Below are 22,792 nucleotides of genomic sequence, written 5' to 3'. Positions count from 1 at the left end.
CCAGTGGGGCAAGGGGGAGTTGTGTGGCTTTGCTGGTGGCACTGGGGCTGGTGCCTTTGTTTGCAGGGGTGGGGTGTCTGAGACACACTGCTCAGGCGGTAGGAGGGGCTGTGACCAGCTTGCTTGGCACGGTGCAGGAGCTGTGGCCCAAGGTGGGGGTGCTGCAGGCCTCTCCTAGTCTTTCCTCCAGCTCTGCTGCTCCTGCAGCCACCACACTCTGTCCTGAGCAGGATGGGAGAATCTGGGGGCCCCCTCCAGCAGGACTGGGAGGAGGCAGGGTGCTGCAGGTTGGAAGTGAGGGACACCAGCATGGCAGGGGACACTGGGTCTGGCATACGTAGGCCAAGGGGGTGTGGGTTGGGACAGGTCATTGATCTTTGCAAGTGGGTCCTAGTACGAAAAAGGTTGAGAACCACTGATCTATAGAATGCTTGTTGAAAATTGGATAACTCTGTCTCATAAATCTATAGTTTTGGAAAGTATAGGTTTTAATTTTATGGCATTTCAATTTTTGGCCCATGTAGTACCTCTTAAATTACCATTTACTTAAAGTGAGGTCTAACTTAAGTTACTATTTTGATGCTTTTTTAAAGTAGAAGATTGTTCATTTGTTAGAGAATAAGAAAGGTTTGTGTTTCCGCAGATGGAACATGCTGGGTACATGCATGAAGGCAGAAACTAGGTGTTCAGAATATATAGTAGTAATGTTATTGACAGAAACAGCTGAGGCCTTGATGCCCATGCCAAACTCCATTGACTTCAGTGGGAATTGCAAACTTATAGGACACAGTATGTGGATGTGACTGCAGAATTAAGGTGTGAAATATTGTACAAGAAGCAATATTCCAACTTCTGAGAGACCCTCCCTTGAAATAATGAAAATGACATTTATTTCAGTATAACAGAGTGGTATTATCTCTTACTAAGATAAAATGATTTTAACATGCAAGAATTTTAATATGCCAGACCTCAGTTTTAAAACTAATAATGCATGGATGGTATACTGCATCTGTTCAAAACCCTGTTGACTTTAAATTGAGGGTCCCTGTGGGCACAGCAGTCTGTCTATCTGATGGATATTGCATGAGCAGGGCCAAGATTAAAATGAATTTTGTTGAAATTACAACTGTATGAAGTGTTCATAGTTTTGAGGCAAGTGAGATATGGAGCCTGGTAATTTTACAGACCTTGTCTTGTTTTGTTACAGCATTTTTATTTTGGAAGAAATATATTGTACAGAACATGAACTGGAAACTTGTTTGTACTTGCTTCATTTTGAAGGATGATGAAACGGCTTCTGTAATTAAAGGTCTAGGTCCCAGTACAGATAACTTGAAAACAGAACAAACTAAATTATAGTTTAATATATATATTATTTCACATTTCAAGTGATATATCTATGCTTTGCATGCTATAATATCTTTTTATTGCAGAGATGCTTACTTTTTATGTTAGAATGAAAAAATCATTAAAACCCTTGTCCTGCAGGCCCTAAAACATGGGCATAACTTTGTGCCTGTGGAGCTACTAGGGTCAGGACCTAATGAGGATGTTATAGTTAAAATGCAAAAGTAGAAATGAAGAATTCAACTTCATAACTTTTTATTCACCAAGTGAAGATATTTTTTATGAAATACTTTGTTGTTACAGCAAAATAATACAGATACAAATAGATTTTCCTAGCATAAGACCATAGTAACCAAGAGGTGTAGGAGATCATTATAACAACCCAGATAAATAGTGTTAACCCAAAGCTTTCAACAGGTAAACAACATATTAAATTTATTCAGACTGTAAAAACATATCCTTAGTTGTTTCCCCCATAGCCTGTACTGGACACATACATTTGGTTCTTGGTCAGAAGTTAAGTAGTATAGGGTAAATTCAAGCCATGAATCTGCTAGTGTCAGTGAACGTGTGTGTATTTGCCTTCCTTGTTCTGCAGATTTTAAACTTATGTTGCTACATCTTCATCCTCATCATTGTAGCAGTTTTACATACCCTTCTTCTCTCCTTGTCTTATAGATGTCTTCCTGCCTCTCAGTTTCCCAACTGCACCTGGATCTTCTACCACTTACTGCCCCTCTTCCTTTCATCACTCTGCATCCTGTTTCCTCCTCCTGTGAGTCGGTAGTTCTTCAGCCCACTCTATTGTCCAAAATTTTTGTTTGTTTTAGCTAAGAAGACTTTTCAAGCTCTGTTCTGGAACATGGAAGCTTTCTATTTGAAATGAAATACACCCATGTAGAGGAGGCTTATACAAGATCCTTTTATATCACTATAGTTTCATTAAGAACTTAAAAGGTAACTTAAGCAAATAGGGAGGGCCTTGTGTGGAAGCCCTCTCTGCTGGAGTAGATTTCATTTTTTTAAGAGATGATGAAATACATTTCCTTCTTTTTCCTTTAACATACGTTCTTTTAGAAGTTGGTCAATATTCAGTCTAGAAGATGCTTTCATTTACTTGACTTGCAAAGGATTATTTATTTATTTATTTATTTAAATTGAAACGCATCCTTTATAGCTTCTGTGTGGATATATTTTGTTTGTTTGTTTTTATCTCTGCAGTTCCTAGCTCTGCAGAAAGTTTTCTGGGAATGGATATGCTTTATGAATATTTTTGTTAGCTCTCAATTTAATCGAAAGTCACATGGCATTTAAAAGTGTTCATAGATAAAATAGATTAACATTTCTTAAATGTAAGTTTTAAAGGCAAAAGCAGAGGTAAGTTTACAAAATGTAGGAATAGGGTACCTTTAAAAAATTGAATCCACCACAGCAGAGGATAAAAAGCAAAAACACTTCTAGCATAATTGTCCTCTTAACTAGTCAAACTATGTGGCTATTATTCCCTAGGACTATAGGACTAGCATGTAAGGGTAGGATAATTAAAAGCACAAATGCAGAACGTGGGAGATAAATGGCTGGATGGTAGTATTGCTGAGTAAGATCTATAGTTATGGTGTTCACAGCCTCAACGTGAGTCAGCAGTGTGATTGATGCCAGTGCAAAAAAAGAAAAGGCATTTTGGGGGCTACGTTAAAAGGGTATTAGGTGTAAGATAGGCCTTGTCTAGAATACAATGTGCAGTTCTGATCTCCACATTTTAAGGATATGGATAACTTACAGAGGATTCAGAGATGGGTGATAAAAATGATAAAGGACCTGGAAGACAACCTGTTTGAGGAATCAAGTTACAAGAACTAGGCATGTTTAGCTTGGTGAAAAGGAGAGTAAGGGGATAGAAGCCTTCAAAGATTTGAAAGGCTGGCTTAAAGAAAAAGGCAGAAAGGGTGGCACTTTAGAGATTAAGTCATTTGGAAAGGCATAAGCTCGCGTACGTGACAACTTCCTCACATGGCTAAAAATCACCTCTCTAATAAAGACAGAGAATGACTTTCCCCCTTGTTGTGGATGGCTGACCATGAAGCAATGGCTTCAAATTGCAGCAAAGTAGATTTAGATTAGATACTGGGAAAAATCTTCCTTTCTGTTACAGCAATATGACAGTGGAATAGACTACTTTGGAAGTTGTGGAATCCTCTTCACTGGAGGTTTTCAAGCAGAGGTTGGATGTGCATTGAACAGAAATGATTTTAAAAGTATCAGTACTGCATTTGTTCAGGGGGTTGGACCAGGTGGTTCTTGAGGATGACTCTTCCAGCGCTTATTTCCTTCTTACTGCTTGGACCTGTACCTTCTGTTCATGTGGATGACCTTGAGGGCTGAAGTAATTGAAAAACTATTCAACCAAATCTGCTTGTCTAGTAGTTTGCCTGTACACAAGGAATCTCTCTTTAATAAAAAAAAAAAATCCAAGAAGATTGCTTGAAGTCTTTTGGGTCCAGTGTTTACATATGCTATTACAGAAGTGAGCATAGAAGCAAGATTTGTTTGGTAATGACTTTTATTGCACCAGCTATGTTTTTGGAGAGAGGTTAGACAAATTTTCAAGCACAAAATAGGAAGTAGTAGGTAGTGTTTAAGCTAAATACCAGATAATGGAGTTTAAAAAAAATTATAGTTTTATGAAAATAATGAGTTAAAAATAATTGGTTTACACCTTAACTTGGTGTTTAACTGAAGTTGTAAGTTGGTCTTATAAAAGTTATTAACAAACTGTACTTATTTAATATTCCCTGAACCATCACGGCTATAACCATACCTAAAACTATGAGCACTGTCAGTAGTGATTGATGCACAGTAGGCATGTCTACACTAATTGCTACATCTCCTTGGCGTCGGTGGGCATAAACTGTGATGCCACAGCTACATCGCCTAGCAATGCGCTCCCTCACTATAGTTCGTTGCTATGGTGATGTAGTGGCTAAAAATAACCACATGCCACTAGCACAGTGCAGTATGGGCTGTTACTGCGCTGTCATTTAGTACTTCCAAAAGTACTAAATTTAGTACTCCTTTTGGAAGTACTAAATGATGGTGCATTAACAACAGTGCCATAGGGGTACATGTAGACATGCCCAGTCTGAGTTAAATGGAAAGACATTAAGAGGAACGGAATTAAAATTTGTTCTGATGCTTTGCAATCAAAATTGCAAAGACAGGCAAGTTGCATTAAACAAGTAAGCTGAAGATTCTTAATAAATATAATCAATGAGATCATTCACAACTAGGAAAACCTTTTCATGTTAAAATATAACACCTCATTTTAATATGCTCAAAATGCAGTTTGATTGTAGGCATTTGAGGAAATTTCTAAACTAATTACTGTTTTAGGAAATGCTCAATCCTTATTTTTATAATTAAGTAAATGTAGTTCATAATACTTGAATTACCTTATTTTCTTGTATACAATGCAACATAGAATAAGATACCCACCCTATTTTTAAGGACATAATGAAGGATAAAGTGAGTAACAGAAACTGGGGAGCTGGACCCACTTATCATTCTGCTTCCTGTGGATCCTGTGTGGAGTTAATTGTTAGTTTCACTTTTGTCCCATAGAAATTTAAGCAGCAGAAATTGTTGTTACCATATTGCCTCACTTAAATTGTGCACCCCAGTTTCAAACGGGTGTTTTGAGGGCAAAAAAACAAAAAACAACTCTGTATACAAGAATGTATTATCTTTAGGGTAGTGAAGCATTAATACACAAATGCTTGTGCACATGTGTGACTACATGTGAATAAATGCATTGAACCAAATGAGTTTATAAATATTTGCAGGGTCAGGGCCTTCATCCATTGTTGTTCCACAGTCATTTTAAGTCATTGTATTGGTATCTGCTATTTTCATCTCAGTTTCTATTTTAAATGAATGGAGACTGAAAAGAATGTAGTATTTTTGATGTAACTTAACACACCTAAATAATAGTTTGGTTCCTTGACAACTCCTTTTAAAAATCGAAATTATTTTTTTGAGACTAGAGTTGGTGGAGATGCCAGAACTTTTAAAAGGTCATTTGCTTTACATGCTGTCTAAACATTAGCAGAAGAACAAGCAACTTATGAATGTGGAGTAATCCTGAGATAAATACCATCTTGTCTTTATTGGCTGCTGTAACAGGTGGTAAAACTGACATTCTCTAAAATTATTCTTCAAACATAGAAGCCCCAAATGATTAAAAGCCAGGATTACGCTGATTCTAGTTAAAGCAAAAACTGCAGGTTAAGAATGTGAAGTTACAACATAAATACAGGCTAATCTAAGTGGCTGGGTTTTTTCCTCTTTTTTTTTCTTTTTTGAGACCGCAACCTTCCAAAATGTAGTATATAAGTGAAGAAAACTGGAAGAAAAAAAAAAGTCAGGTGACAACAAGTTAGTAGGACTAAGCCATTTTTCTATTGTTTCCTTTCCATCTTACCAAAGGAAAAACGAAACCAAGCAAGGTACAGGTTTTACCTTCTTGTACTTGCATCGTTAGACAAGACCTTAAGATGGATTGTCTAAGTACCACTGGGAGATATTTAAGGATTATATTTAAATGTTGTTTTTTGTTTTCAGTTCATGAATCATAAACCAAACTTTTAAAAGCAGAGGTCAGATTTATAGAAATTTTTCCTATGGAGCTCCAAGCTAGTTCAGCGTTACTGTTTGTATTGAGGATACATATTCTGATTTGGAGCTGGTGGAAGGTAATTCATTTTTCTCCCTGTTGGATACTAATTTGTTGCCTTGAGGGACAGCAAATACATTTTAAAGGTTGCTTATCCCACTTTTAATTATGATAAAAGTCATATTTGAATCACAAGATTTAGCTTTTGACATTTGTGTGCAGAATGAATGCAGAGATTGTGCCATTCTGCCTCCGTTCATATTCCTGTTGACTCAATTGACTTGTAGGACACCAGGGAGTCATGTGATTTTTCTTTTTATCCTTTTCAACATTTTATAAATTTAACACTCATCTAGGTTAGAAATTTCACATTCAAATATTGAAACAATGGAGTTGTGACAAATTTGTTTTGAACTTGTAGACCCCACCATGCAAATTACCTTAGTTTTAAGATGTAAATGTTTTATCTTGTTGGAATTTCTATTCAAATGAAAATAATAGCTCAAACTATTTATGTATCTTATGGTTTGGAATATAAAGGTTTGTAAAGGATAGAAGTGAAAACTACTAAAATGTCATTAAAATGCATTTTTTGCTCAGAAAGTTGTATTCAATCTGAAAATGTGAAACATTATACAGTGTATTCCATTTAAGTGTATAGCTTCATGACTACAAAACTGACTGCCCTTACCCAGAGTATACGCTTATCAGATATTTCAAGTAAACAGTGGTCTTTAAGTACATTGTGCTGTCATTTCTTTGGTATTAACAGCTCCAAACTGAGTAGTTTCCCTTATTTTCAAGGTATCTAATAGCTGCCTTAAAAATGAGGTGAGCTAGTCAGTTTGGGGCTGCTAATACCACAGAACTTGATAACACAGTATACTTAAAGAGCATTGCTAGTCCTTCTGTTGGTGTTATGGTACTGTAACCCCTGAAATGGGCTAGTGCCTGTTATTTTCAAAGCATGTAGTAGTTTTGTGGATGTTGGAAAATTCCCCATTCTGTATCTAGCACATGGACAGGTCCTACCTGCAGGATCTGGCCTGCAGACTAGCCTTTTGCTGCTGCTCTGGCTCGTGGGGCTGTGACGCTGCGCACCATTGACATAACCCATTTATTTTAGTATCTCAATGTTTTTTTTTTCCACCTTTTATTTTATTAGTGTGGGAATCTACCTTTCTATACTTGATCCTATAAATCAGGAACTGTAGTGTTACTGTTAAGTAACTGGTAATGAAAACTATTGGGTTTCAAAAGAATACAGAAATTGCATAATTGAAATTGTATATCCTCTTACATTACTCATAGCCACAGGAATTAAAAAAATTAAATAGAGTTTGGCAAGGAGAACAAAGTCTAATGCTATTTGCAGTATGTTACAAGCTCAGTAGTGTTGCTGATGAACCAATAAAAATTGGGAGCCTCTGTTCTAAAGCATAGCAATAACATACACTTTTTCTAAAAGTATGGTTTAAGTATACATGTACATATATAACCTCCTGTGCATTTCTACTGCTGTTGCCTTGGATGTTGAGACATGTTTAGTGTGTATGTGAATTAGATTGGTAATTTTTCAATTTAAACGTATACTTTATGTAACCTTGTAACTATCATTCTCACAAAAATCTTGTCTCTTGCCTTGGTGTTTTGATTTTCTTTGTATTCATCTGCAGCAGCCTGATGGTAGCACATCTCAGAAAAGGACACACTTGTACTTGCCTCTTGACTGAGAATGAGAGAGAAGTATAGTCCCTACAAGCTTTTTACTCATTACTTCCTTTCCTGAGGGTGCTTTTTTTTCTTTGGGAGTCTGTACAAAATTGTCTAGTTAATAACTGAACAGAAAAGAAAATGTAATTTAAAATAAACCACTGAACTTCAGGTATTAACTTCTCATAAACTACATTTAAATGAAGCTTTCTCAGCAAAGCTATGGAGAAAATAGAAATTGAATGGCTTTATATCTCTTGCAAGCATCTCTTGTGGTCAAGCTGTTGTCATTAACTTCTCCCTAAGAACAGTTTTCCCTCATGTCCGTATCTCTCATGGCCTGTCTTATATGCTGCTTTGCAACAGATACAGTCAGTACCTTTATCTCATTGTACTATGTCCACCTAACTGATTTCTTTTTTGTTAGCTTTATCTCTTACACCAGTATTACTAGATCAGCCCAAACCAGATAGACCACTTCTAGTAAAAGTGGAACATAACTGTATTTGGGAAAACTTGAAGTGACTTTATGACAGGGGATTGTCTACTAAATTGGCTTTATAGTAGGGGTTTGTAAGTACTTTTACTTAAAAACAATTCATAATTGGAATTAACTTGTACAATATATTGATAAACATTATTTTAGAAAAATCTAGGTCTTTAATTGTAGAAATTGAATTGGAGAATTATGCAGTCATGATTTTAGAACTAGATTTGTATTAATGAAAGTATCTGAAAGCTGTTAAAATACAAGTTTTCTTTAGTTAAAATATAACTGTGCTTTATATTCACATTGTAGTAATTGGTGAAGTTTTGCATATTATGGTTGCTATGACAGCAGTAGTAACGCATTTCATTATTATACTGAATTATAGCTGAATTTCAAATAATTATTTATACCTTATTCACATCTGTTCTAAAATAGTGCTAATTCACTATTACTATTAAATGTTTTGTAGTGTGAGGTTTTTCTTTTTTCCAAGATAGGGAAATAAAATGTCATTTAAAGTTAATTATTAATGGTGGTCAGACTTGGAATAGTCTGTGCTGTTCAAGGTTGTCACAAAGTCTGCCAGGTTTGCTGCCATTTCAGAGCAAGCTGTGAAAGATTTGTAAGACTGCAAAAATAGTTTTGATGAACCTGGGAAATCCTCTAAGCACCTCTATTGCACCGCATATGAGAGTTGACAGTATATTAGAAGACATATTTTGTTTAATGTTATTAAAAAATTTATGAGAGTTATGTTCTATACATTTTTAAATTTGGTGGGATATGAGAACTGTAAAACAGTTCCTAGTCCTGTTAATTTGTAAACCTGGAGAGAATTCCTGTTGTACTCCTGAACAAAGCTATGTGAACAGTTTCTTTCCCAGTTGCTTAGAGGTCACATTCTAAATGCCCTGGTATGGTCAAAAGTCATACCATTCCTAGGGTTTGGATATTTTAGTAGATCCAGTCCAAGCCTTTTCTGTATCTGGTTGCTCAGTGTGTCTATTTAGTTTCTCTCTACTTGAGATGTAAGGCCTCTCTGTCCAGGAGTACTAGCTCTGAAGTTTCCTTCCTTGCTTTTTATTTCCTTCAGTTGGGAGCGCCATCCTGCCAGCCCTGATATTGCTGGCAGGTATTGTGGGGCAGAACAAACAGTCCCCCAGAGAAATCATTAATTCCTTCCTGCCTATTTCCATCTTAGTGCATTTGAGCCTGAAGTTGACTTGTGGAGTTTACCTGAGTTTGTGCTTACTAGTGTCTCCTAAGAGATGATCTGTGTGCTGGAAACATGATCTGTTGCTGTTAGCGAAGGAGGGAAGATAATAACTCTGAAAGTACAGATGGGAGTGAGACGTGAATGGCAAGGAGTAACAGAAAGAGGAGAGAAGGGATGAAAGGACTAAGAACAGAAACTCTTCTGTTGGCTAAGTAACTGTTAATGAAACGCTGGAGTTTAAGATTGTTGTGGAAGCAGCAAGTTCAGCTTCTCTAGTAACTTGAAGCGCTGACTGACTGACTTTAGGTACCTGAGGAAGCAAGAGAGTCCAAAAAGGGTGAAGAGTACTTTTAATACAGTTTGAGGGCAGAGATAGATATGTCAAGGCTCAATTTAACGAGTTTGTATTTGTTTTCTCCCCTTTCCAATCTTAATTGTTCAGTCTGGTAGCACTGGTACAGTCTAATGCTTAGAGAGAGATTAAGGATGTCATAGCTTCTGTGTACTATCATCAGTTTTGCTGTAGCCTATCACAGCAGAATAATTTGAGATGAGTCCTGCAGTGTGATGGTGTTGTATTTAATATCATACCTCTCTTTCTTTCCTCCCTATCTCGTCTAGCTGTCAATTATATAAGGGTTACCTTTTAGTGAGACACTGAACCAAAATTAATTTCTGGTGTGCTTGGTTGGTGATCTATATAATACCAGTAAATCAAGATCTGAAGTAGTTCCTTGAAATCAGTAGGTGTTAACCCTCATGTTCTGATCAGTGTTGCTTTTCCTTGATAAAATGAGTATGAACGACAGTGGCAGTGTTTTTGCTGATTACGTAATAGCTCACATGTGCAAAGAATGCTGCAGTCCAACACGTTGTTTTACAGAATTGGGGTTCTTTGAGTACAGCTGTTTATTTAATGCATGTACAACGTTTGAAAAAGCAAAGGACTGTATGAAGGCTAAGTTAAATAGTTGCATCAGTGCATTTGCATGGAAGGTTTTGCTGAAGTGCAACAAGTTATAGTGAGAAACATCTGCTTTGTGTTGATACCCTAAAGGCAATTTACAAAAGAAGAACAAAATTAGTTTTGTGCCTCTTGCTTTAGCTTATTGCTGCTTTCCTACGTGTGAAGCAGACCTGCTTGCTTGTTTTTTACCTTAGAGATTGCACTTGATATTATTGATGATGTTTTTCAGGTGAAAAAAGTCCTACATTTATTATTCACAAAGAAGCAAAGCAAAACAAAACACCCTGGATCCCTTATCCATCCTTCCTTCCTTCTTGGCCAGTTTATTTTCAATTGCTAGTGTATAAATGGTGCTTGAATATTTGCTTTTACATCCAGTTTTGATTGTTCATATGAAGTGCTTTCCCAGTTTTTTATTTCAAGACTGAAACATGCATTTAACACTTTGAAATAATTTTTTCAGCTTTAAAATTACTAGTCGTATGCTACCTCTGTGAGTTGACCTGAATGTTTAAAATATTTGTCAAAAAAAGATTGATATAAAATTGCTTGTTTTACAACTAAGGACCTACCTAAACTGCAGTGAGATGCAGGGTTTTTTGCGGCCTGCTTGCAGTGTGCAGAGCCAGTTCTGCAGACATTTTGCAGTGGTCCCACCCATTGGCACTGATTGGTGGAGAGGTCCAGGGGGGAGGAGGGACAAGGGGGCATCTGCTATCTTGATGGCTGGTTGCCTTTTGTGTGGCCATACCCCTTGGTGCTGATTGGTGGAGAGGCTCTCTGGGGGAGGGCTGAGGGGGCAGCAGTCATCTTTATTGCTGGCTGCCCTTTGTGCCACTCTGTTCCTCGGAGCTTATTGGTGGGGGAGGAGGAATGAGGGGTTAGCTGCCATCTTGTCTGCTTGCCCCCCCCCCCCCCTCCCCCCGCGCAGGCAGCTGGTGTCTTCCCCTCCTGCCATCAGGGACTGCTGGCTCCCACTGGGGAGCCATCATTTTATTCTTGTTAATTTTTTTTTGTTTTTGTGGACTTTGTGGACAATCCTGGATTTCGCAGTTTCTGCAATTTAAGTAGGTCTCTAGTTGTAACAAACATTTTGCATTGGTTGCACCAAACATTTCTGCAACCCTAAGGAGAATCCAGTGTCTCTTATTTTCCAAAAACTGGAAATCTTTTATATGAAATTTTTATATGAAATTTTTCTTTTAATAGTGAAACATGCTGATATAATGTTTTGTCAGTGCATTCTCTAGATATTTTCTCCACAATACATCTGAGAAGATATTCTCATGCCTAAAAAAAAGTTAGCTGATTGTTATTGCATCAGCCAAAGGGTGCTTTGAGCCTAAAAAAGACTGGGAGCCACTGATCTAAATACATCCCCTCAGTTACCGTGTATGTGGCATAGAGATGGTTGCTTTTAGGGGTGTGCGAAGTGGACTGTATTCAGTTTGGATTCTGATTTGGCCTGATTTGGGGGACAGCGATTAGATTCACTGATTCGGAGCACTGTCCCGATTCAATTTTATCAAATCCAGATGTGAAGATTCAATTCTGATTTGGAGAATCAGCGATTCGATCATAGAAACAGCTTTATATGTTTTTTCTACATACCTCGAGGTACCAGGCTCAGCTTGTGAACACTGACATGGTGGGGTGGATGGAGTGTCCCACAGGAGCACAGGGGGGCCCCCCCGCACATGCTTGGCAGTGGGCTCAGAAGTGGACTGGAAGTACTTCTGGTCCACTTCCGGGTCTGCTGCTGAGCATTCAGAGGACCCCCCCCCCCCCCCAATCCACGCACACCCCTCGGCTCGATGATTGGCCGTGGGGGAACCCCAGGTGCCTCCCCAGTCCTAGGAAGCACCATTCCACTTCTGGGTCCTCTGTGGAGTGCACTGAGGACCACCCCGTGCTCCCATGGGATGCTCCATCTGCCCCACCATCTCAGCATTCACAAGCTGCTTGGTACCTTGAGGTATGTAGAAAAAACATATAAAGCTGTGTCTATGTCTGAATTGTCAAATCTATCTGAATCAAATCAGAGGCTTCCGATGCGATTTGGATTTGGAAATTAGGCCGCTGAATCTCCTCTGAATCGAATCAGCAACCCAAGCTTCGCAGCCCTAGTTGCTATATACTACTCATTCCACTATGCTAGAGGGAATCCTCCTCCAGCTGGATCTTTCCTCTGCTACGTAAGAAAATCTTGACCCTCTGCTTATGCGAAAGGTGGCGGTAAATTTGCATTGTAATAAACTATCTGTCTGCCCTTTGTTTTCTTTCCATCAGTTTGCTTATGCAAGCAAATAGGTTTTCTATATCCACAGCTTAATGTGGAAAGGTTCAGGGGCTTTTATTTGGGGTATACAAGAGCCTTTGGAATGCTCACCCAGCATTTTGTTTCCCTTTAACCCAGTAGAATAAATTCATTTGTTTTGTAAGAGAGCTATGGCTAATGGTGAGCTGTTTCTCTCATGCTTTTACAGCTTGGCTGGCCTTCAGCTTGAAGGTCATGTCAAGGCTCATTCCATTTGGGGCAGAGCAACTTTGGCAGCTAGCCTCAGATCTGTTTCTGTCTAGGAGCTTAGCAAAGCAGCTACATGGTTGTGTCTGCTTAATGCTTAGATTTGTCATCTAGACCACAATCCAGATTTGGCATCTTTAGTATAGTTAGTCTTCCATTAAGGTGTGCTCTAGCACTTCTAATTCTTGATTGTCTTCATAATTTTTTTTAAAAGACAGCATAGGGATATGGGTGTTGGGAGGAAATATATTGGGAAATGGGGCAAAGAGGAAATGGAAGTGGGTTATTCTGAGCTAGTACTTAATTATGAGATTTGAAGGGGAACTTGGGTTGTGAATTAAATTGGGAAAAGCAGAGCAAAGATTACTTAAGGTGGTTCATCAAAGAATATATCTCCTGGGCCCCTGGCACATGTTGTACTTCTGGTACAATTAACACATTGCCATTTATGGCTTAATCAACATTGAATTTATGGGACCATAAAATGGCAAACCAATTGCAAAGATATTTCTGAAAAAATGTGCAATATCTTTGTGGCTGGTTTATATGGTGCCATAAATCAACTGCATGATTGTCTGCACCAGGGCCCAGCACCTTAAGGAGCCTTGTCCTGCAGCTATCACTCTTTAAGGTGCTGGGGTACTTGTGAGCCTCAGGACATGAGGTAGCTCCAAGGTCTGGCACACAGCCCTGAGTCCAAACCAAGACTGGGCTTGCCTGGTGCTGAATCCTGATTAGTTGAGGTCTGGTACTGGGCAGGTTAAGGTTGGGGACAAAGCCACCCCTTGCTTAGAGGGATTGGGGTGGGAGCAGCTCTGACTTTGGGCACCAGGTCTGGGTCAGGTGCCTCTTTAAACTGGAGTGTGTACCTAAGATCAGGAGAACCTTCCCATCCCCCGTTGCCTGTGGTGGGTGTCTTTTTAAACTGGTGTGTGCAGCAGGGCATGGGATAGCTCCTCCATCCCCGGCTGCACCATGGGGGACAGTGGGAGTCCAATATCAGGGAGTCTGTACCTGATGTTGGGCTTATAGTGTTCAGGAACATAAAGTGAGAGTGCAGCTAGATCTTCTAGTTGCATTTCCACTTTATAAAGGTCTGGGACACTGAGCCTGGCATCAGGGAAAAGCTTCCCAATGTTGGACTCATAGCACCACAGACCTTTAAAAAGTGGGTGTTTAATTGGGAGCCTCATATACATGCTCACTCATTTAGATTTTTGTGCACACATGGGAGCAATACCTGGGAAGTGGAGAGCTCATGGCTCTCCAGCTGCCACTTCCATATTTGTGGAAGGGAGTTTCCTGTGCTGGCAGTTGTGCAATAGGGTTCCTAAATTGCATAACCCACCATGCATATATGGCATGGCAGGTTGTACAATGTGCGAAATGGGGCATACAATTCCTCAGACCCTAATTGCATGACTGCCCTTTTTTTATGAATCACTGTGAGTGGAGTTCTTTAACTCCAGAATTTTCCCCCCTCATACAAACATCTCCTCTCACCTACTCTGCTGCTACTTAATCCTTGTCCTTCCTTTATGTAACTACACATCCTTCACTGCTATGGTGGTCTCCATGGTGCTGCTGCTGAGAGCAGTGGGCTGGAGTGGGGTAATGTGGCTTGCTTGGTATATTTCTGCAGGTATATCAAGGTAAAAGGTTGTTATAAAGACAAGGGGGTTGATGTTTTAGGGAAGAGCTGTTGAAAGGTGGTGGATAAAAAAAACCCAAGAGGTGCACTGATATATCAGTTTCATATCGGTTCAGCACTGATAACGGGGAAAAATAACATTATTGGCAATCAGATATATTTCGCCGATAATGTCACCGATAAATGTGTGTATGTGTGCAGCCGCAGCACGTGCATGGCCAGGAATGCAGCCTGGTTGCTTGGAGAGTGGCGTCTGGTCAGTAAGTCTGTGAGGGGCAAATGGGGAGGGGGGCAGATCGAGGTGCCCTCAGTGATGGGGAGGGAGTGGGGCTGGGGCAGGTGTTGTCCAGCCAGGGTGGTGGATGTGATCCCAGGGCTGGGAGTGGGATGGAGCTGCTAGTGGCTTGCTGAGGGTGGGAGGGGCAGGGAGGGGGTGTTTCTCCCACTGCTGCATGCACGTCCAGGGGAGGCATGGGAAGCATGAGTCTCTCCAGATTCATGCACGGGGTGAGGGTGGGCTGCCCACTGGTTTTGGGAACAGGGGCTGCGCCAGCCTCTTCTGGGGGGAGGCTAGGCTGTAGCTGTATTGGGAGCTGGCAGCTGTGGGGCAGACTCAGCTTCACAAGTTGTTAAGCAGGGGTCTATGGGGAATTTTGGGGTGGCTATAGCCCCTTAATAGCACTGACTTGCTTGGGGCACTGTTCTGATGTCTTTCCCCTGAGAACCCTGTGCTCGCTGAGCATCCCCTGCTCACCCTGCAGTGGGGGGCTCCTGAGCAGGGGTGGTGCTAGGGGGCCAAGTGCCACCTAAAAATTCTCCATAGTTCCCCCTATAGCCACCCCTCCCAGCACCACCGCTGCTGCCACCCATCCCATGCAGCTGAGTCCACACCACTTTCCTCCAGCTCCGGCCCAACCCTCACCTCTGGCCAGGAGGAGGCTGGCACAGCCTCTGGCCTCAAGCCTGCAGCAGGGAGTCTGCCCTCACCCCGTTCACAAAACCAGGGGGGCAAATGCCCCTCATGCCTCCCCTAGGGTTGCACACAGTGACAGGCAGCTTTTCCCATTCCCTACCCCCTGAATTGTGCAGATGAGCTGCCCACTCCTCCATCCTGCTTCTCCTGGCCCCAGGGTTGCATTCACTGACCTGGCTAGGCAGCACCTGTCCCTGCCCCACTCCCTCCTTCACCCGGGGGGGGGGGGTGTCATTCTCCCTCCCTCGCACCCTGTCACTCTCTCCCATGCCCCTTCTTACCCATAGATTTACTGTCTGGACGCTGCTCTCCAAGATGCTGAGCTGCATTCCTGTAAATTGGCTATCAGATTGGTATTGGCTGATATGGCTAGTTAATAACGGCTATCAGTATTGACCAAGAAAATCTTTATTGGTTCACCCCTATTAAAAAAAAAAAGTTTTATTTCAATAGGTTTATCTTAAGAATAGTATATATCAAATTCAGTCTGATATTGACAACCTGTGTTAAGCCCTACCTTTACTATAATCACTTAAAATAATTTAAATGTATAATGTTCTAGATCAGTTTTTGACAGAAGCAGTAGTCTCTTTTGCAGAATCAGGAAGGATTTTTCTTTTTTTTCTTTTCTTTTTTTTTTCTTTTGCAATGTATTCAACTACAGTATAACCTTATAAATTTGGCACACTCAGGTCTGAGCACCTGCTGGAAATGTGAAAATTCTGGATTTTTGAAATTGGAACGGCGGCTGGTCTCGGAGTAGGGAGTGGAGGTGGTAGTGGCAGCCAGTCCTGGAGCAGTGGCTGTACACGGAGTGACGGCACAGGTTGGTGGATGGTGGTGGCAGCTGCTGGGTGCAAGCTTACCCTCTGCTGCTCCGGGGCTGTCTGCTGCTACTCCCCAGTGGAGTGTAGCTTTAAAGTGCCAGATTTTCGATAATTCTGAATTTATGAGGTTATACTGTAGTTCTAACTTTCAATGAACTAGTCATTGAACAGGAAACTGACAGACTGTTGGGCCTCAGGAAGAAATCTTGTTTTTCTCTTTCAATTTTAAATAGAAAAAGATGTGTGGGAGCATGTGATCTTCTGGTTTTAAACACTTGAGAGATGTGGTGACCAGAAATAATCTCTTTAGTTCATTAACTCCAGATACTTCCTTTGTTTAATAAATTGGTTTTAATTTCAAGTCATGTTTTGATTTATTCTTTTGTATGCATCACATTTGTGTGTGTAAAGACCCAGTTTCTTCTTCAGGTTCTATGTCATCTCAGTGTAACTCAATAAGGTGTGCAGAGCATGGCTGGTAAATGAAGAGGATGTGTAGCAATGGATCTGACCTCGCTAAATCTTAGAGAGAATTGGTGAGAAGTTATCATGGTGGGGCCAACTTAAAAAATGTTTTGTATCTCAAGTTGCAGCTTTTATGCTTGTATACGATAGAGAGAGAAGCATGGGGTTTGTGGGAACTGTGGTAGTTTAGCAAAAAACCAAGGGAAACAAGGTACGATTTTAAAAAGGAACTTACTTTCCTTAAAATTTATTTTCTTAGGAGTTACTGTGCCAAACCTAGACCAATTTAAAATCTCAGGTCTGACATGGTGATCTTAAATATACTTCTTGGCAATTTCAGCAGTCTTAACTGTGGAATTACTACTGAAGCCCCTATAACTAACTGAATACACTTAAATATAAGCCTTTGGTATGTGATAAGAGCTGATATTTGGAATTATGACTATACAGATCAACATAAAGGGACCCCTTGAAAATAGAACTGTAAGAGAGCAAAGATGTAGGCCCTAAGTAAGCAAAATACTTTTGTACATTTAAAAATTTTTTTAATTTTATAATGCTAATTTTATGAGTTTATGTGAATACTAAGTAATGAGGTAGAATATAAACTAATATTTTTAAAGAAATATTTGATTAAATTAGCATTCTGTTGTAAAATAAATGCCAAAATACCTTATCTATCAAAAGGAACTTCTGTCAAATGTAATACACTTTTTGAACTGTATCTGAGCTTCATGATGATATAGCCCTTGATACAGGAAAGTATTTGAGTATGTTTATTGGATAACGTACTTAAGAACTTGGTTGAATCAGATTCAGAGGTAATGGAGTTTTGTCTTATGTGAACTAGTACTCAGGGAATGTTTCTGAATTGCTTCCTTTGCTGAACAATACAAGGTTGGGCAAGGGAGTGTTTCTGGAAAGTACAGAAGATTGCATAGCTTTGTTAAACTTCAAACCTGCTGTGAAATGACTTGTACAATACAATGTTTTCTGTATATAACATTAAATACTTCCTAACTGTTGTATCATAACACACACAGCCTTTGATTTGTTTTACAAATTACATGTTTCTCTGTTGTGTGATAGGAATGTAGCCTTCATGTGATGATATTTAGTTGAATTTTATAAAAGGATTTGTTTTGTAAGGATCCAACAACAAAACTGTTCTATATCCAGTTATAGTTGAAGAGACAAACATCATAGTTTTCTGCTTTCAGTATTTTTGTTTTAAAGCTATCAGTAAAATTTCTGCATAAAGGTTGTAAAGCATATGTAAGCATTTTTAAAAGAATGTCAAAATTATAACATTAATTTGGGAGGCACTGTAATGGTGATGAAATATAAATCTATAAGGCAGTGTTATTTTATATAAAAGCATCCTTTCAAATAAATAAAGTGAGGTATTATTCGGACCTATTCTTATGTTTCAAAATTCTTATATAATAAAGGGCTTAGTCCGTCCGTCTATCTGTCTGTTCGTAATGCTCCTGGAGCACTCTGGTTAGTGAAACAACCAATCAGAGGGTGGATCTCAGCCATGACGGAGAGGAAGGAGCAGGGGACGTCCCCCTGCTTCATCTGTGCTGTCATAATGGCGATCCACCACCTCCAAGGAGCAGGTCAGCGGGGGTTGAGGAAAGCAGCACTGGAGGTGGTGGTGCAAGGTGCTGGTGGAGGGGACGGAGGGTAAGCTTCTCCCCCCACCCCCTGGTTCTGGCAGGCGGTAGAGCACCTCTTCCCCTCTCTCCTGTCATTCTTGAAAGGCAGTTTGCTAGTATGTAAAGATGTGGGTATTTTAAAGGCTTGTTTGAAATATGTTTTAAACTAGCCAATTGCCCATCAAAAATGATGGGGGGCAGTGGAGGTGGGGACAGAGGCCCGTGTCTGGCTCCTGACTCCCGTGCTTTGGTGGGACCCATTCAACACCTCTTCCCCCCCCTTACAGTCTGGCCAGTTTTTGCCCAACCCTGCACTCCGGGTCCACCTGACCCATGTCTGCCTGCCTCCCCTCCCTCTCTCCCTCCTGGCTGTTGGCAGGGCCAGGGGGTGGTGGGGTGCTGTTATCATGTCCCCACTCCCTCCCTTCCTCCCCCTCCCTGCCAGCTTTTGTCAGGGCCCCGCGGGGCAGTGGTGGCATGTTCCCTGCTATCATGGCGGGCGGCATCTGTCCCCACCCCTGCTTCTCATCTGGTTGGGGGAAGGGGCCAAATGGGTCTACTCCCACCTCCACCCTCATCCCCCGCCTTGTATTGTAGTATGCTTGTTAGCTACTGTGGAGTGCTAAATGTACTTTTGTGTGTTTTGACATTACTTCTTGTTGCAGCTGTATGCTGTATAGCTGTTAAGGTTTACTTTGCCTTTAAGAACCGTCTGTCTTTGAGCTTCCTGTTCAACTGAAAGTAGTGCATAATTTCTAAACACTGAATAAAAAGCCATCCTACTCTTTGCCATGATTAGTTAAATAAGGTGAGGGGTTTTTTTGGTTTTATTTTTTTTACAGTTAGCATGTAATGAATTTTGTTTTTCCATAAACCGAAACGCAACAATAGAACAGCTGTGTTACATAATTGATTTTACCACAGTTCTTGTTGATACAACCAGAATGTTGCTGTATAAGATTATTTTGCCATTTTGAGTGAGCAGTGGCTGTAGATATTAATGTGAATATTACTGTTATTATTCAGCTGCTATGCATTGACTCCACTCTCTTCAGGCAAATATTCAGCTAATGTGAAATGACGTAACTAATGAAGTCAATAAAATGAATACAATTTCTACTTCCTGAAGATCTGCCTTGGGATGTCCTTACCAGTTCTTACTGGCTGAACTAGTAATAAGTCTTGGAAGATAGTGGTCTAGTGAAATGATTTACAGGTTTCCTTTGCTTTGTGCTGTACATGCGTTCTTGGAAAACAGCGCATAACTGTGAGTTGCATAAAGGAAACCCACTTTACATTGTAACAAATAGGGATATGTTCCAAGCCTCAACTGTGCTGACCTCCAGACCCATTTCTACCACATTTACAAGAGTATTTGGGTACTCGCCAACAGCAGACAGTACGTACAAGCACAGGGCACTATCGTAATGGGGACCGCAACTACAGAAACACGTCTCAGACAACGAGTGAGGAGCACAGATCCATACAGGAGACAATATTTTGGTGCGTGTCACTCCCACAATGCACTGCACAAAGCAGGTGACTGCAGGCTTCCACCATGCTAATCACAAAAGAGTGAATTTACCTTGCAAATAACACATTTTTGGAATAAAAAGGGTCATCGCATAAGAGCGAATTCAAACATACAGAACCTGCATAAAATGAGGGAAACCTGTACTTTAGTTTGAACTGGAGAACATACTGTTTGGACCAGTTGTGCATAAGTTTTATATGAAATGGACTCCTTCATATCTAATTTCAGTGGTAAGATTGTCTTTTGTAGAAGAGTGGGCAGAATCCTAACCCATGAAATATGGTAGGTAACAAGAAATAATTTGTTTCTGAGGCTAGCTTTGAATATGAATATGATATGAAAAGTTTGATGGATAGATATTTAAGGCAGGACAGGCTTGTCCAAGTAACGGCCTTCAGGCTGCATGTGGATTATGAGGCGTAAAGTTGCAGCCCCCCAGACTCATGTTGGGCTGCTGTTCTGGCTGCAATGGCAGCTGGGGTTTCTGTCCCCCCCCCCCCCCCAACCTCCCCTCTGCTTTTGCCGACTACCCTTGCCCCAGGAAGGGCTCTCATGGGTGCATAGTGTAACAGCAGTTGGAGAGAGGTGGGTCATGGGTACCTGGAGCAGCAGTGGGGGAAGTCATGGGTGCATGGTGTAATGGGGAGGTATGGTCTGCGCAACCTGTGGCTTGCTTTAGTGCAGCCCGCAGGCATACAGCCCCTTCTGATCTTGCCTTTGGGGCATTTGGCCCCATGCCACTTTATAAGTTGGACAGCACTGTTGTAAGACCATAGGCCTGGAAGAGATCTTTGCCATAAAGACGCTGCATTTACAAGAGACTGTTGTTGAAAAATGTCCAGAAGAACATGCATTCCAGCTCCCATTACACAGAGCCATAGCCATAAAGCTCCTGGGTAAAAAAGGGCAAGGAAGAGACAAGAGCATCTCATGCCTGCGCCACTGCAGTGGCACAGGCATCTTGTTAGGTAAAATGAGCTCAGGTGATTCTAGGAAATGGACAGCTCCCTGCATTTCCCAGCCCCTTTCCTCCAAAAGGACTTTGCGAGTCTAATTTGGGAAACTGTTCCTTCCTTACTTCAAATCTGTCAGTCTGTTTCATATTGAGTGTATTGGCAAGAATTGCATCTGAGAGTTTCTCAGTACTGTTTAGGAATGGCAGCAGTTCTAAAAAAGTCTCCCATTTCTTGCATGGTCTTTGTCAAATGCTTTGAGGAAGGCCAAACAAAACCCAGCAGTATATCCAACAGGCAAACAGCAAATGCCTTGGAGCATGGGATTATTAAATATCTCCTGCATGCTATCAACTTTCGGAGAGGTTGTTTCCTTTCTGTTCCTTCCTAGGGGTATCAAAAACATAAAACTGCATGTTATATGTTCTCATCGCTTTCCAAGAATGCCCCTATTCTGTCATAAAATCCATTCCATAAACTTACTAAAGTCCTTTTGGAAATTTCCTTATCTTCACTATGTTCAAGAGACCACTTCAGAACTTCACTACTGTGATGGCTAGAAAGCTTCACCCCTTATCTCAGCTAAATTTGTTTGCTACTTGTTTGTATCCTTTTGAGCTTGTACAATCATTGTCTTTTAACTTAAATGGTTTGTTTCCTTTCCCAATGGCACCCCTCTTCACCCACACCTATTTATAAAGAGTTAAACATCTCTCTTCTGAATCTTTAGTTTAATTAATTATCTTAGTACAGTAAAATCCCTGGTATCCAGCATTTGAGTAACTGGAACACTCTGTTAACTGGAGTTTCTGGTTGGCCGGACATGGTGGGGGGGCTCGCACATGGTAGCCTCCACCTACCATCCTGCACTACTGCTGCTCCATGTGTGGTTGCTGCCACCCCCCTGCTCTGTGTGGGGCCGCCATGTCCAGCCAGAAATCCCTTTTCTCCATGTAACTGGCATTTTTAGGCTACTGGCACCCCCATTCCCCACTCATGTCAGAGAACAGGGATTTTATTCTATCCCTTTTCTGTACTTATTTTGTGTTCAATTTTTAATGTTTTCTGAAAATAGTTTTTCAAGACTCTCCACAATTTTTGAAATGAGGTCTTACTAATTTCTTTTATAGTAGTACCAATACTTCCCTGTTTCAACTAAAAGTATCCAGACTAATGCACCCTAGAATTGTATTAACCTTTTTATGGCTGCATCCCACTTGTAGCTTATTGCTATTCAGAATCAGCTGATACACCCAGGTTTCTCTTTTCCTCAGTGAGCACTGTTTGATAGCAGAAGTATTGCTATTCATATTACCATATTTACTCGAATCCAAGGTGACTTTGAATAAATTTCTATATATGGAAAATTGATAAATGATTTTCCATGTATAGAATCTAGTTACGGGAAAGTTTGTCTTAAAATTGGCCCCCATGCTGCTGCAGCAGGGAAACGAGAGCGGGGGGGCAGGTAACCCCCACCATTTGTCCCTCCTGCTGTCTGCTCCCTGCCTGCCTCTCTGCAGCCTGTCACCCCTTGCAACACAGCCTTGACCCCTGCAACTCTACTGCCTGGTCCCTGCAGCCTCTTTGCCCTGCCTACTCCCCTACCCACAGCCTCTACCTCCTCTCTCCCCCCAGCTTACTGTCAGGCGCAGTTCCAGCTCCATTCCCTCCTGGGCACAGACCACATGCAGATTCAGGCCCCTGCCCAGCCATGCAGAAGCATTTTGGGACTGGAGCTGTGCCACTGCTGATTGGTTGATTGGGGTGGGAGGTGGAGAGGGGACTGAGGCTGCAGGGAA

At 40.9% G+C, this 22,792-nt stretch overlaps 1 protein-coding gene across 5 annotated transcripts in view; it reads left to right on the top strand.

Moving 5' to 3' along the window:
* HIPK3 (homeodomain interacting protein kinase 3) overlaps positions 1-22,792 on the top strand; it is a 123,318-nt gene that overhangs the window by 6,985 nt on the left and 93,541 nt on the right. For 2 of the 5 annotated variants that reach the window (XM_019476840.2, XM_059722706.1), the window contains exon 1: positions 2,026-2,122. The exons of the other annotated variants lie outside the window; for them this stretch is intronic. In XM_019476840.2, the coding sequence (XP_019332385.2) occupies positions 2,026-2,122 (97 nt within the window). Of the gene's footprint in view, positions 1-2,025; positions 2,123-22,792 lie in introns of those variants that run through there. 5 annotated transcript variants of the gene reach the window in all.

Source organism: Alligator mississippiensis, chromosome 2, assembly GCF_030867095.1.
Source record: "Alligator mississippiensis isolate rAllMis1 chromosome 2, rAllMis1, whole genome shotgun sequence".
Taxonomy (NCBI): domain Eukaryota; kingdom Metazoa; phylum Chordata; order Crocodylia; family Alligatoridae; genus Alligator; species Alligator mississippiensis.
The sequence above is the reverse complement of the archived record's forward strand: the minus strand, read 5'-3'. Positions and strand labels throughout refer to the sequence as shown.